This window comes from Amblyomma americanum, chromosome 7 (assembly GCF_052857255.1).
Source record: "Amblyomma americanum isolate KBUSLIRL-KWMA chromosome 7, ASM5285725v1, whole genome shotgun sequence".
In the NCBI taxonomy this organism is placed as follows: Eukaryota; Metazoa; Arthropoda; class Arachnida; order Ixodida; family Ixodidae; genus Amblyomma; species Amblyomma americanum.
The window spans coordinates 74442630-74457878 of record NC_135503.1 but is presented as its reverse complement, the minus strand read 5'-3'; the positions used below and the strand labels follow the sequence as shown (position 1 = coordinate 74457878).

General features: G+C 44.3%; 1 protein-coding gene across 1 annotated transcript in view; it reads left to right on the top strand.

Moving 5' to 3' along the window:
* Positions 1–15249, top strand: part of LOC144099313 (glutamate receptor ionotropic, kainate 2-like) — a 236948-nt gene that overhangs the window by 204136 nt on the left and 17563 nt on the right. The window contains exons 8-10 of the mRNA XM_077632528.1: positions 7203–7307; positions 11381–11494; positions 13643–13849. Of these exons, the coding sequence (XP_077488654.1) occupies positions 7203–7307; positions 11381–11494; positions 13643–13849 (426 nt within the window). The remainder of the gene's footprint in view (positions 1–7202; positions 7308–11380; positions 11495–13642; positions 13850–15249) is intronic.

Genomic DNA, 15249 nt, shown 5'->3' with positions numbered 1-15249 from the left:
CTTTGCGGGCACTCTACTGCGGAATGGTTTATTGATGCTCCGCTTTCTTAAGTAGACTTGCTAAGAGAGCGCAAGCATAGCAGGGGACGGCAGAAGGTTAGGTGGGCGGATGAGACTGAGAAGTTAGCAAGCATAGGGTTGGCGCAGCCGGAAAATGACAGGGTTAATTGTGGAAACATGGGAGAGGCCTTTGGCGTGCAGTGGGTGTAGTCAGGCTGTGGATGATGATGATGATCTCAGCGCAAGAGAGGCAACCTAAATTAAGTATGTGTTTGATTGTTGAATTTACTCCGCTAGAACAAAACGTACAAACTTAAGAACAGTGATACCAAATGCACGTGTCTGCCGGCACCATGTCTGATTCTCTTTTTCCGCACTCGAGTCTTGTTTTTGATTATGGTAAATATGAGCCGTCTCACGGAACGGCGTGCTTCGGAAATCAATACGCTTTCAAACGTTCTCAGCCTACTGGGTTTTAAGGACACAGGATTTGTTTGTGAACGTATGTTTATTTCAATTGTACGCACAGATATATGGGCACTTTATACGCCTGAACCGTCTCTGGCACCTGTTCAAGATGAATGCTCCAAATCCACATAATTTAATAAGAAATGACGTGTTTGTTTTATCAGAAACTTTGCCTAGTCGCCAATGAGCCTTAGTTGATGTTAAGGTGAGGCACATATGTAGTGTAAAATAAACACTGCTCCAGCAACTCAGAATAAAATACAATGTATTTTTCATAGGATTCTGACATGCTTATGAAAGTGCAAAATAGATTTACTGATCGCTTCGCCAGCTTGTGTGCAGACACTATTTCTCCTAATGTGGATTCATGCATTAGTATGCACGTGGGTTCAAGAAGAACGTTAACCAGGAAAAGGAATTTTGTTTTGTGTGGAGAACACAGCAGACATAACTGAATATTCTGCCAAAAATGATAGCTGTTGAAGCGCTGTATTGTTCTCCACTCCCCCCCCCCACCCCCCCTCCCCGCCCCACCCGCTTCGCTGTATACAATAATGTCTTATTAAATCTATCGCCACGATCGCAAATAAAAACAAAACGTTTCATATTCATTATGTTGCCTGTCTGGCTTTCACCAGAATCTTGTTTTCGTGCTTTTTTTGTCCTTTTTTTTGTTCAGTGTTGCAACCATGGCAAGCAGCGACTGGACTGTGCAAGAGCGGCTGCCGTGACAGCCTCCGTTAGTCGGTTGCAAATACGAGCGATCTCGAGCGAGTAATTGCCATTTATGCTCAGCGATTGCGCCTAAATCCATCGCTTTCCCTTTCACATTCAGCTCGTGAGCCCGTATATTACAGCCGCTGACATAAAATACAAAACAAGTGGGCTGTGTTGCGTCTGGCACAGGTATTGAAGCCGCCGTGAATAAGCAGTTGCGAAACGGGCGCGCTCGGCAAACCCATCTCGCAACGCTATCAGGTGAGTTTTAACTGGTGCAGAAAATCAAATAAAACGCTGAGTGTAAGCCCCGAGGTTGTGGCCTATGCCTATGAAGGATGAATTCAGAACACTGAGAGCGGAATTTAGCTATAATAACTTCATCACATTTGTTTAGGGATTTTCTGGGCATAATATGTTTATTTCACTTTTCAGGCCACCTAGGAAGGCATTGTTTCATTTATGGTGAACTGTAAACTACCTTTGAAGAGGAAATACGTTATTTTTGAAAGCATGTGTATGTCGTCACGACAGAAAAAAAGAGTAAAAAAGGCGGTTTTTGTAATGTCTCTAAATCAATGTCTGTAAACACTTGATATCATTGCTAAATCGATCATGCCATCAAATTTATTTAGCTGCGATAGAGCTTTATTTCTTGACAGCATGATTTTCGCACCTATGATGCATAACAACGCTCACATGCAGAGAAAATAGAGCTTTGAGGATAAGACATTGCAGGGAGTTCTACATTAGCTATTCCTCGTCGACTGTGATTTCTTTTAATCTGAAAATACATATGGATGGCTATGTTTTCTTTTTCAATCTGTATGTTTTACCGTTGTTTGTCGGTGTTTATTCGCTCCATTCATGCGCACCTGATGCTCATGAGTCCTGTGCTCTGAACAAATTTTGTATACATGAACGCAGTTGCTTCTAATTTGTTCTTGGTTTGTGTCTCTCGTTTCTTTGTCGTATTGTCCACATAAAAGAAAAATATACAAATACGCAACTCCTCAAACACTCAAATTCCGCTGTCCAAGAATGTCAGTCCAACACATAGGCGCAGCGCTCATTCAGAAAGGCAGCGATCAATTTCGTTGTCCTGCACAAACAGAAGTACAGCAACACTGCTATGGTGGCATGCTGTGTCTCCTTTCTTGCGTTGCGCTTTTATATTTTCGTCGACGGTTTTTGGCATGCTCTTAACTCTGAACCATGTGTCGTTATTTACCTTTCATATGGCCGGCCGCCTGATGCGACTTGGTTGCTCGCGAATGTTCGCCTTTATTTGAGTACAATTCTTCGACTTAGCAACGACTGAAGCTCGTGATGGTTAAGTGGAACATCTGGTAATTTCGAAGTCGTCTTAAGAGACAAAAAGCACAAGCCTTTTCACTTCTGACGGCCGCAAAAAATGCGGATTGCTATCGACACCGCCGAGGAGCAGTCTTTTCATCGCACAGGGCAACCTTGCCGAATAAATAGTTAAAGGGACAATGAGGTCATATTAAATTTGGCTAGTGTTGATTTATTACCAAGTTTGAACAAGAAAGACACTATATATTGTGGAAATGAAGCTTTCATAACATAAAACAGTCATATATGAAATTGGTTGTCACCATCACCGGTCCTTTTTAACATCAAACCGAGCTGTGAGCAAAATGCTTTCTTTCCCGGATTCATGAGCCTAAGAAATACCGCCACGCAATTCCAAACGGCAACCGCGTATATCCTTGTCATAGCCACGCGAATTCAGATTTTAATTTTAACCCACCCTTTTCACCAATAAATGCATCTTTTGCTGCTGCACAAACATCTATAGAGATTGAAAGAACCGCAGAATGTATTTTTAATAAGAATAAAATTTGAATTTTGTCTCCCAAATTCTTAGTTCTCTTTAGCAAATTAATCTCCAATTATTATCAATGCCCAGTCTTCTAAAGTAACGGGCCTGGGTAGCCTCAGACCAGCTGATGTGCTAGCTGGCTTTGGAGACCATGCCGCACGCTAACCTCGATGCTTAAGCTTGTGTTGCAATAAACGGCTCTCACTCTCTCCTACATCTTTTTCATTCATTCCTGCATCTTTGAGCGGCTGCATTACAAGGTACGCCGAGTCTCTATTATATATAACCCGCTCCTTTAATATAAGCACGCTCTGTCCATAAGCAGCGCTTAACGTGGCCACGTTATTCCTTTTTATTGCTTACAAGAGATTCCGCAACACATTTAAGGTGTAGAGTGCCTTTCTACACTACGCGGCTGTCATTACCATATTGTGCGCCATAACGCGAGCGTTGGTTGAAATTGCACTGCGAATTCTGCGCGACGATTGACGAATAATAAAGCACTATTTAGCATAGTTTAAAACTACTTAACATCTGTATATGTCTTTTAGTTGGACTCGCTGAGAACAATTTGTCATGTTCTATGACAGATAATCACCTATCCTTTGCGCGCTGCCGTATTGCGCCAAAAGCTAATGTCATACAGTTGTCGCATTAAAGGCAAGGTTCCAACCTCAGAAATTTTGTTAGATTGTGCGTAGTTAAAGCCTTTGGACTGAAGTTCTGTCGAGCAGGGTGTCGAAGTCGCAGGGCGTAGCAGTCGCAGGGTCTCGGCTTGAATCCCAACTATGTCCTGTGTATTAAGCCTGCTTTCGTTTGCATAGCCCGTGATTTCTTGTGACTTGTTAGGTACGTACCAAGACCGGATTCATATCAGTAATTTTTTTTAAAGCTGCTCACGGAGAAAGTTAACAAATTTCTTGCTTTACCTTAATGTACAAAGGCGAAAATATATGTCCGAGAGCTGACATCGTTATTGATTCCTGGCTTACAATGCATAGGGAGCATTTTCACTGTCGATAATCAGACGACGTCTTCGCGTACAACTTGCACAACTCTTGTATGCCTACTGTAGCGCTAAAATTCTCTACAAAAATAATTTATCTTCCTTTTTTCTCTCACTATCTTGAAATACTGGAACATTGTATTAAGCTTTTTCTGGACGGCTCTCATCTGCATCGATCACTCATCTTGTTTCTCAGTGAGGTCTTCAGTTACTGCTTACAGCGTTCACTTGTAGTGGCTTTATTTTTACTTGCAATTGTATCAAATCTTGTAGTGCAATCTGTGCAGTTTTCTTTTATGTTTCTATTGCATGCTATCTGTGTAAATTTTACGAAGGCCACGTACACCTGTTTGAGAACGCGGCTGCATAATCTAGATAACAAAAAATTTAGAGAACAATCAAGCTCTGCCTTAAGGTTATGGCGCGATAGCGTAGTGGCTTAGGCTTTCCATTCTGAGCACTTTGTCATCTCTCAACGCATTTTTCATTTTTTTCAATTAGTTCAGTTAATGAAGTGATCAATTACACACTCGAAATTTTCTTAATTAGCGCCATCAAGCATTGGTTTTTATTCTGAGCGTTTTGACACCTCTGAACCCATTTTTCAATTTTTAATTTTCATTTTTTTTATCTAATCGATTAAGTACAATGATTTTATTAACTCGCCATTGCCTGTCACACACCAATCAATCACTATTAACTAGAACCAAAAATTACCACGATACGAATTTTTTTTTACGCAGCCCCCGATTATTTCCGACACGCGGTGCCGACCGAACTAGCTGTATACGCTATTGCGTAATAAAACATTTTTAGCCCATTTCTTTAACCCGGTAAAAGAAGCTGATAGCAGTCTATCACGTCCTGTGTTCTATAGTATCAACGTCCTCGGAAGGCGCCGAAGGAAGCGCCGCATCTTCAGGGCGCTGACTGAGCTTTACCAACTGGATGCAGCCTAGTGGAAACTCGCATTACTCCGCATTTAGCCGGGCGCCGCCCCCGTGGAGGGAGCCGTTAAGTGAACCTACGTCGATTAGATGCCGAAGGCTAGGGCAGCCACGCTCTGCGATATCCCTTTCTTTTCCTCACCGAAGCTGCACAATGTGGTCAGTTAGCGATCTTAAGCGCCTGGTAGAAAATGGCTCCCGGGCAAGCGCAAGTTTCATGGAAGTTAAATGCCCCGGCCACCTTAAAGCAAAAGCGTGTCCACTGTATTTATGAAAAAAGCTAGGGCCTCCGTGTATAGCATTAGCCGGAGCGCACGACAACCAAGAATATCCCAAAACCTAATTTTGAAACTTCCCAGCCCTCCACTACGGCACCTCTTCTTCCTTTCTTCTTTCACTCTCTCCTTTATCCCTTCCCTTACGGCGCGGTTGAGGTGTCCAACGATGTATGAGACAGATACTGCGCCATTTCCTTTCCCCAAAAAACCATTTATTATTAAACTTTCCGCAGAAGGGCAACGAAGGCAAAATTTGCGCGCATGTGAAAGTAGATGGACAACAGTAAGCTGTAGAAAACATTGCAACATAATCATATGAAAATATAAATTACTGTAGGCACCCTTCAATGCGTTAGTAGTAGGAATTTTCCCGAAGCAGGAGGCATTTGCCCGAAACCTCAATATCTATGAAAACCTCGCCGTTCAGAAGACGCATGCTGTTAGTTGTATACCTGCAGTCTCAATGAACTTCCGTATGGCGGCAAACTCACACTCAGGCACCAACGTTGTCTGTCCTCGAGCATCTGCATGCCTCTCCACGGGTCTCGTAACCGCTAAGATCTGGGGGTACTTCGCACATCTACTATGAGAAGTCTAGCGAGGCTCTATTGTTTATTCAACTTGACACGAGCACAGCGACTACTCAGCGACCTGTAGCTGTATCTCCCAAGGCCAGTCTCGGCGTACTCCTAAACGGGCTTTCGGTTCATAGAATTACAGTCATATTAACTCAGCTACGAGTTCGCACGTCACGTTAGAGCAACACTCTTGCCAAGAAAGAGTGATTCGGTGGGTGAACCTGCGGACGGAAGAGAAATGCTTGCACGGAGAAGTGTGAGCACACTGGGAACGCGCCTTATCACAAGCGCGAGTTGATACCCGTGTTGCGCAAGAAGCGAAGGAGTGCCTACTCTGCCTGGAGCGCTTTCCAAGAGAGCGGCCATGCGGTCAGTACAAGATTCTCAGAATGTGACCTGCACTCGTAACGCGCCAAAAGTAGCGGCCAACCACACTCTTTCGCAGGCATATACAGGACACACCTAGATTACGTGGCCTTGAGTCTCAGTGACGTGAACAGAAGAGCAGTCGGCGGAGTCCGCACGTCCTATTAAATTTAGATAATACCCTGTGGAAGCGACTCCCAATCTCAGTATTTGGGGAAGGCGGGAATGGCTATGATGAATGCGAGTAGAAATAGTAATGGTTGGAGCCAGCCTCTCAAGATGCCTTTCTCTAGTTCCTGGTTGAGCCCGGTGCCTCGCCGTCGCATTGCACACAAAAAACGAATAGGTAGCAGGTGGCTCCAGATCTCAAAAACTGCACTGCTGTTCGTACGACATTGCTGACGGGAATGCCTCCCGAGGGCAAAGCTCAGCCTTCAACAAAGCGTGGCCATCAGCATGTCCTTACAGCTTGCTGAGGCCAGTGCTTTGCTTAGGCGTCAGCACGCTAATTTTTGTACAGCCCACAGCGTTAAGTTACTGACTGACATACAATAAGGCGGATTGTTTATTGTGCAGAAAAACGCACCTCAGAGATGCAGAGTGCCAAATACCGGTAGGAGGCTTGCCGAGTCAAGCATTGTAAGAATTCAGGCACCTGATTGCAAAAAAATTAAATTATGCACTACGACTAGGGAGTCTCGCCAGAGATGTGGCGAATGACTGTTTCCCATTATGGAAAACTGAGCGCGGTTCATGCCGTTTTGTGATGCAAGATATCGTGGCTAATCTTCTCCTGAGCGCGTATCATCTTCGAACAACATTTTGTGCTACAGAAGGTAGCGTTACATGGCCGCGGCATAAATTCTTCGCAAGAAGTTATCTTCCAGCTTGAGGCTTTTACTTCAGGATATTGATTTTACATAAGTAACTATCGACATTTTTTATGCGTAGCGCATTGAATCGCTCAACGGATAATATGAATTATCTTTTCTCTAGGGCACGGTCTCGGGTCTCACAGGGAGGGTGCAATTCGACACCTTTGGATCCAGGACAAACCTGTCGCTGTCACTCGTTCAACTGAAGGAGACCGGGCTGTCAGTGGTGAGTTGTACACAGACGTATAACGTAAGGGCTGCCATAAGTGCTCCGCTATACAGTTAAGAAACAAATCTCGTCGGTTGACTGCCTTTGGCAGAAACGGTCGTTTTTTTTTCACTTATTTTTACCGATATGGTTTGGGCATTTTCTTTTTTCTGCCATATAATGCTGTACTTCGTTGCAAGATTTTTTTTTTTGCTAAAGTTCTTACCCGGTCATGAATATTGAATTTACAGAAGTTAACATTACATATTTTGATAGCATTTGTTAATTTCTTTAGCTAGCGCATTAAGCAGTAGCAGTAATTTCGTGAATGCAGCGAACAAAGCACCAGAAGTCAGGCAACTTATTTTTCGTGTTGCATTCGGTCCCATTCCTTTCGCCCAGCTTGCTTACCAAGAGCACGTGATTTAGAAACCGCTCTTCGCACGCTCGGCTTTTATTCGCGTCGAAAGCAGACACAAAGCTCTCACTTTTCGCGTCGCTTTAAAAATGAAAAAGGCACAGGAATCCTAGCTAGCGTTAAGTAGAGAGTTTTCGGGAACCGTACGTGCCTCACCTACAAACGCACTGGAAGCTTCTGCCAGAACAATGACTGCGTGGCATGCACAGCAGCGCATCAAGCGTAGCGGAAGGAGAAGTAAAAGGAAATGGCAGCGATGATCTCCCAGAGACCAATACGCTTATCTGGGTGTTCCATGCGACGAAAATGCATCCTTTAATGTGGCACAACGCCGATCTCGAAGTATAATGAAGTTGTTAGAGCAGACCTAGCTGGCAGCAAAGCAGGCGTTGATATACCCTCTATGCATACACGCTCTATAATCGATAACCCACATCGTCTACGTTCCACAGACGTATCAAAATAAAACTTCGATGTATGAAACTATGCAAGGGCCACAAAAAGTTCACCTTAATGGTAGAGGCGTGTGAGAGAGTGTTGCGTTGAAGCTAACCTCAAGCAGCGTTGTCATTGGAGAATTTCCAAAATAATGCTGTTATTCGAGCTCCGAGAGAACTGACGACTAAAGCGCGCACTCTATATTTGAGACAGAAAGCCAAATGTTTTAGCCCAAATATTTTAGCAGTAAAATTAGATGCTTTTAAAGATTGTCTTCTCAGCCTCACACAGCATATTGAAAGCAAGAGTTTCAAACACTGTGTGGATTTTCTTGGAGTTAGCTGCTCTTTATTGTCAGCAAGGTATGCAGTAAAGAATGCTGCAGAGTCATTGTTTTCGCTTTCGTCGTGTACAAAAATATACGCCGAAAGTGATACCTTGAGAATGAAGCCGGGTTGCTGCAGCCTTGAAGAGTTTTGAATTGCAAAGCGTTAGTTTTAGCCTTGTTGCGGGAAATCAGGCGCACATCTTGGCTCTGCGTGACATTCTATTTTAGGAATATGTTTGGCGGATTCGCTATCGTGTGCGTTTTTCTTCAGTCCCTTTTTGCGCTACCGTATCACGGCTCAGATTCGCATTAGAAGATAACGTGGAAGGGTAGAACATTTGAGTAAAAGTAACGCAGAACTTAAAAAGTACATATCACGTTGTACTGTAGGGTGTCTTTTTTCACATGCGAAATTAAGAACAAAGAACAACAAAGAAACATGAAATGGGGTAAGCTTAGAAGTCGACAAAATTAACATTACTGATCGATAAAAAAAACACTCATAATTTTAGTCATCAAATAATTAGTTCGCATCTTTTAATTGAACTTTAAGTAACGCTTTCAGGTACATTTCCCTGCACAGAGCCGTAGTTTTCGGCAGGTTTTGTATTGCAGCAGTAGAAGGAAGCGACATGCTACCTTTTAGCGCCCACGTGTGTCATCCCACAAAGCGTAATATAACACTTTGGAATTAAGTTCACCAAAATAGATTTCTTCATATATTTTTCAAAAATTGTCCGCATTCATTGAGCTGCGAATAGAAACTTTTCTGCGGCAAGCCTCCGCGGAATTTTTCTCGAAAAGATAATGGCATTGTTTTGCAAGTATATTGCCTTATCTTCTAATATAAGTTTTTCAACATGCGACCACGACAAAATTCGCCAAAGCCTAAAAGGTGCCTGAACATTTGTGTTGGCATATAGCGCTACTGGAAAACATGAGGAACGCTAGGCTGCTGTTTTCGCGCAATCTGTTTTGTAATCTTGTTGTGAGAGCTGGCTGAGGACGTTAAACTAAAAGATTCAAGTCGAGTTTATTCTTCCCAGGCCGTTTTCTCGCCAAATTTGTTCCAGCTGCTCTCTTGCACTACTCTCTTGATTTCGCATGCGACCAAACTCAGGCAAACAGACGCGCGCCCCCGCGCACATATACACACTGGCCCACATACTCACTGTCTTTGCGTTTTGCCATCCAGGCGAGTATTGAGAAACGCGTTGTGACATCTGCCGCCTAGAATTTCGCGCGCTTCATAGCGCGCCGGCCGCTCATTCCGACCGCCGTGGCAATGTGGAGGAACCACAGCTCGGCTGCGAACAGCGGCTGCTTTCTTGGTTTCTTTTGATGCCGAATATTTGCATTTATGTTTCTTTCCATCAATTTTTTTTTTGTCAACGTGGCCACGTTTTATTTTGAAACGCATACAATTTGTTCGCAATTTCAGTCCGCGCTGGAGCTCCCCGCGTTAGGCGTTATTGCTGACAGCGATCGATACAGTCTCTTTGCAAGGGCGCCTTGAACAGCGGAACTGTGCGGAGCGTTTACATTCGAAACTCTGTGCGTCCGAAGCGCCAGAATCAGAAACAAGAGCAAGGGTTACACTACAGAGCTTGTGTCTTTTTTTATAGTCACTGCAGGTTACTTAATATGCGACGCTTGTCTTAACACATCCAATTGCGTAAGGATTCGAAGCCAAGGTGGGAATCGCCCCCGACTGCCGGGTACGTTGTTCCGTGCAGCGATGCAGCTTACTGCACCGCCAAAACAAAACCAGCACCTTCACTTGAGCGCCTAGATGTTACTGCTGGCACGCTGCCAACAATGTGCGATACATTGTGCTCGAAATAAGTGAGGAATTACCTCTTATTTACTCACATTTTCTTGAAAAACATCGCTAAGTGAGGTTTAGTGGTTGTTTCCTAAGCATTACAGGTAATTGGCCCAACATTGAAACCGTATTGGCAAAGGCCGGCCCTACAAAAGACCTGGATGGGACCATCCTGTTGCAATATTCGGCCGATTACTTGTGCGGCTTGGGTTGTTTCGTTATCTCGTGTTACTGAGAACACTGCACAATATTGGTACTGGCCGGGCAATCAAAATTTGTTCGTTAGATGGAGATCTACGTAAAATCAGGTTTCATTGGATGGGTTTTTTACTCTATCTGAAAAAAGATGTGCATGTCTTGCGAGCTTCTAACCCATCTTGCTAGCTCTGAACACCGGACCTTTTCTGGGTAACACCAAGCTACTACCTCAAGATGTAAATCGTGAAGGAACCAGAGCGCTTCTCAGAGTGGTTCGCAATGAAACACACGGCAAGTAATTTCTACGCAGGGGAACGTAAGAGGCTTAAATTAACTTAGGATTTCTACGTAGGAGATCAAAGAAATCAAAGCGTTAGCCTTGCTATGCTGTCTTCCGCGATCTCCTCATGCCCCCAAAAGTGCCCGCGCTATAGGACTGCAAAACACCTGATCATTCTGGATACCACCAGCGCACAGGACAGTCTCCGAAGCTCGTGTTCCCGGCTCATCTTAATAGCAACCGTACTTGGAGGTAGTTGCATTGTGGAGAATTAGTTTTCGCCATATTATGATGGGAGAGAGACAGCGAATACATTTATCCCGGATAGGACTCTAAGGTAGGTGCAGCAGTGGTAGCACTCGCGGTCTCTCTGAAGCTGTGGTGCAGTGCTGGGAAATACGGAGAAGTGATCGCAGGGCAATTGGTTGCCAGGGGCTTTTCACAGTCGCCAGCAAAAGTGCGCGTGGCAAAAACGCCCTTCGCTCATATTGGTGATTAGTGTCACGCATGTGTTTGCTGGTGCAACCTCTAACCTTTCCCACTGTGTTGTGCACCTAACTTTATCTGCAGCAAGTTTCGTTTCATGTCGCCCGCTTCACTGCAGGTGGGCACGTGGGACGACCGCCATGGAGTCCGGTTCAGCAAAAACCAGAGCGAGGCGTACGAAGAAGTGGCCCACACGCTTCGGAACAAAACCCTCCGTGTCGTCACCATCGTAGTGCGTTTCAGTTTTGCACAACTTTCTTAAATACGCTACTGCCAGCTCGTTCTTCCGCTATCACCTCTCATGGACAGTCTTTCACTCACTTCTAACACTTATTTCGCTCTTTGTCGTCTAATCGACCGACTAAAGATTATCTCTCTCCGCTTGAGTTTTCATAAACCAGTCGGCTGAAGATGACGTTGTCGCACTTGAAGTTTTACAATGTTGCACAAGTAAAAAAAATAAATATAAATTTAATCCTCACCAGCCATTCATCTAGGCCTCCGATACACTACATGTTAGGAAGAGAGGGCCAATTTTGACAACAAAATAAGCATACGGAATTTTTTTTTTTGCCAGTGGTGACTGTGCTTCATTAAGCGCACTTGCGGCTGATGTTTTTTTACCAGCGCTGTTAGTTGTGCGTGTAGCATGGTATGTGGATGCCTCGCAGCTCTGAGCATGACGTAAGCATCATAGGTGAAATAGCCTCGGAGGAAGAACAAATTGCAGTGATGCTTGTGTTTTCACAGGCTTCTAATAATGAACACTACAAAGCAGTATATCACAAGCGTTTTGTTTGTTTATCCAGGAGAAGGTCCTCTACTTTTTAGTTTTTCTGCAAGGACTTCAGCATTTTTTGTTTTTTTCTTCATACGCGACAATATTAATTGCATCGCTTTATTTCTTGCGGAATGCTGGGCAGAATTATGTTCCTCTGTAATATTTATGTGGTCGAGTTTGGGCCTCCGTTTCACCGGAGAATTATTTACGTTCCGTCCAGAAAAAATAGAACTCTGGCATAGAAGTTACGAGGAAGACGCACACGATGAAGCCCGAAAACAACCGGCCCTCGTGCTGTGCACTCCCTTCGCGTCTGGTTCTTGAGTTTTTGGCTCGTTCTCAATTCAGTGTTCTGCAAACCGGCCCTGACGACTTCCCTTATTTCTGGAATATATGCCTCTTTCTGCTTCTACATTTCGAAATTTCAGTTCTAAACTATGCATTGAATGATTAAAGTAATTTATCGGAGAAGTCTTCTAACAACTTGAAGCATGTTCGCGCACTCAGGTTTATACAAGCATCAACGAATCAGATGGTGCACGGGATTTTATGGGATGCTTGACGTGCTTACTATGGTTAATAAATCATCGAATGATCTCACTGCGCCGTCAAATGTGCCAAGGCAGCGTTTTTAAGCTGTTTATTGCTTGTTTTGCATACGTTTTTGTTTTCATAGAATTCGCAGTTGAGGCATGTTATACCGTTTGTCTACTTTCATAGAATCATAAGGGGACGATCTGAAGTTTATTTAGTCATGCGGTTGTTACCTCAGAGCTCCTCGTGTCACCTGGTTTCTTCGCTGATAGTTTTAAGAAAAGACCCTCTCCCTAATTCTAACCACGACGAATTGACGGATCAAGTCACAAGTAAGGAGGTTCGTTTTCATCATAAGTGCATGCGTACTGCGGCCGCAATAGGCTCGCATTTCTTTTCCAGGTTCCTAGATGATTCACACTTATACTGTGTAGCGTTTGCACTTTTCCACCATTCGGTGTTTGTTCGCACTGGCCCCCGATCCTGTTTCGTGATCATTGTCGTGAGCTTGCGATCTAAATAATACCTCCCAATATTTTTCTTCAGTTCTGCTGCTTTCATTTTCATTTCATATGTTAACCACGGGCTCTGTTATGTTAGTAGTGAAGACAAGCATGACACAAGCGGGCCTTCTTTTTTCTCAAAACCTGACTACTTTTTCCACGTTGTGAGCGCCTCACCTTTTTGTACACTTCTTTCACACAGTGCGCAAGTTAACTGGCTACCCGGAAAGAGAGAATAAAAACAATGGAAAACAATCACTCACGACCACCTAAGCACTGTCTACACATGAGAATATAAGATACCATTGCTGTTTTCCTGATGGTAGCAAGGAATTCTTAAGAATAAAATACATCTCATTAGGTAATATAGCAGTATTGCAAGATTTCCCGAAATTTTTTCATGTATTGGGCACAAATGCTCCAAAAAGCAAAAAAAATGCTTAGTCGACAGAATTTCCACACAAAATGTCTTAGACGTGCCTGCAGCGAAAGAAGTCATAGCCAAAAGTAGTGGAAAGTATGCTGACGCTGCACTTCCCTCCGCTGTTGTCTAACTCCTCAGAGCGAGCCATACGTGGTACTGCGGAAAGATTCCAAAATGGCGTCCACGGAAGAGGACCGCCTCGACGGCTTTTGCGTGGACATCCTCCGGCAGATGGCGCTGCTTCTGGGCTTCCGCTTCGAGCTTCGCCTGGTCCGCGACGGCACCTATGGCACGGTGAACGGCCACGGAGAGTGGAACGGCCTCATGCGAGAAGTCATGGACAGGGTGAGTGGCTCGACGCCAGTTGGACGCAGTCCGCATCGTCCACTGGAGCCGGAATTGGCCTACCGGCCTGCAAAATTCAGCATTTCAAATCCAAATTAAAAACCTTAAAAGTCCAATTTTGTAATCGTCATTGTTCGCACTTCCTGACGGGCAAGTTGGAGAGTTAAAAAATAGAGGGTTATAGGGCAAGCGAGTGGCGCGCACAGGACGACGGCATTTGACTGAAATTTTCAGCTGTGTACTAACTCGAAATATAAATTGTTTCTTTCGAACTGACTCGAACTCGTATAAACTGTTTAACCTGTAGAATAAAATATTTCAAACTACTAACCTTTCTCGCACCATGAAAAAAAAAAACGAAGCTTTTGCCCCACATTACCTCATGCTTCTTTTGAGGTGACCAAGTGATGAAATCATAGATATGTTTTTCAATTTGAAAGTCTATCCTTAAGCATTTCAATACGCACACTCAGAATAAAAAAAAATCTTATTCGCAACGCCACAATTATGTGAAATATTTGATAAAAAATAGATGCGCATTCTATTTCATCCCGCGTCTGTTAGACTGTATGAGGCCAAAACACGGCTGTACCACTTGAAGCGCTCTCTGGTTTACGGTAACTGCGCTGACTTTATTCTTCAGAAAATAGAAGAAAACTGGATCTTACGACCACCATAGAGAGCGAGAGAGAGAGAGAGGAAGTTGTCTATTGTGCTTTCAGAGAACCAAATATATCAAAGCGTGGCGAGGAGGATGCAGCTGCTCAAATATTCACGATGTTTATGCGAAAGAGCTACCGCCTACGCTTGCCTATAGCACGGAAGGCAGCGGGGCAGTAATGGGGCAGCCACTCCTCCGCTTTCTTCCCAGTGATTTCGGGCCTCATTAATCATGGCAGGCGCGAATGCAGAGGGTTGATGGCTTGTTCTTGCCGCGCTTTCATCGCCACCAACGCGAAGGGAAAGAGGCGGAGCAGAGAGCCATCGAGTAAGGGATCCCAACTCTCGCCCTCGCTCGTCGCTCTCCGGGCTCAGCGCGCACCCCTGTTTACTCCGGGATCCGCCTAAGCTATGCGGACCTGCGCGAAGGCGACAAGCGCTCTCGTATAATTCTGGAGAAGAACGCCCTTGGTGTCGTCTTTCGGGGCTGGCTTTTGTGAAAATCCTTCTCCACTTCATCTTCTACAGCCTTCTCGGATGTCGTCGCGTCAAGATTCTTTTGCTTTAATTGCTTGCCTCAACGAGTCCGCTGCTTCACATCGGGAGAAAAATGCAAACAGGTCACATGCGAAAGATCTTTCGCGTAAATACAAAGTATGATAAGCTGCGAAAATGAGCGCTTTTTGCTCTCTACTTTTTTTTCGCTTTAACGAGAGTTCCCAATGCTCCCTTCGTTAGTT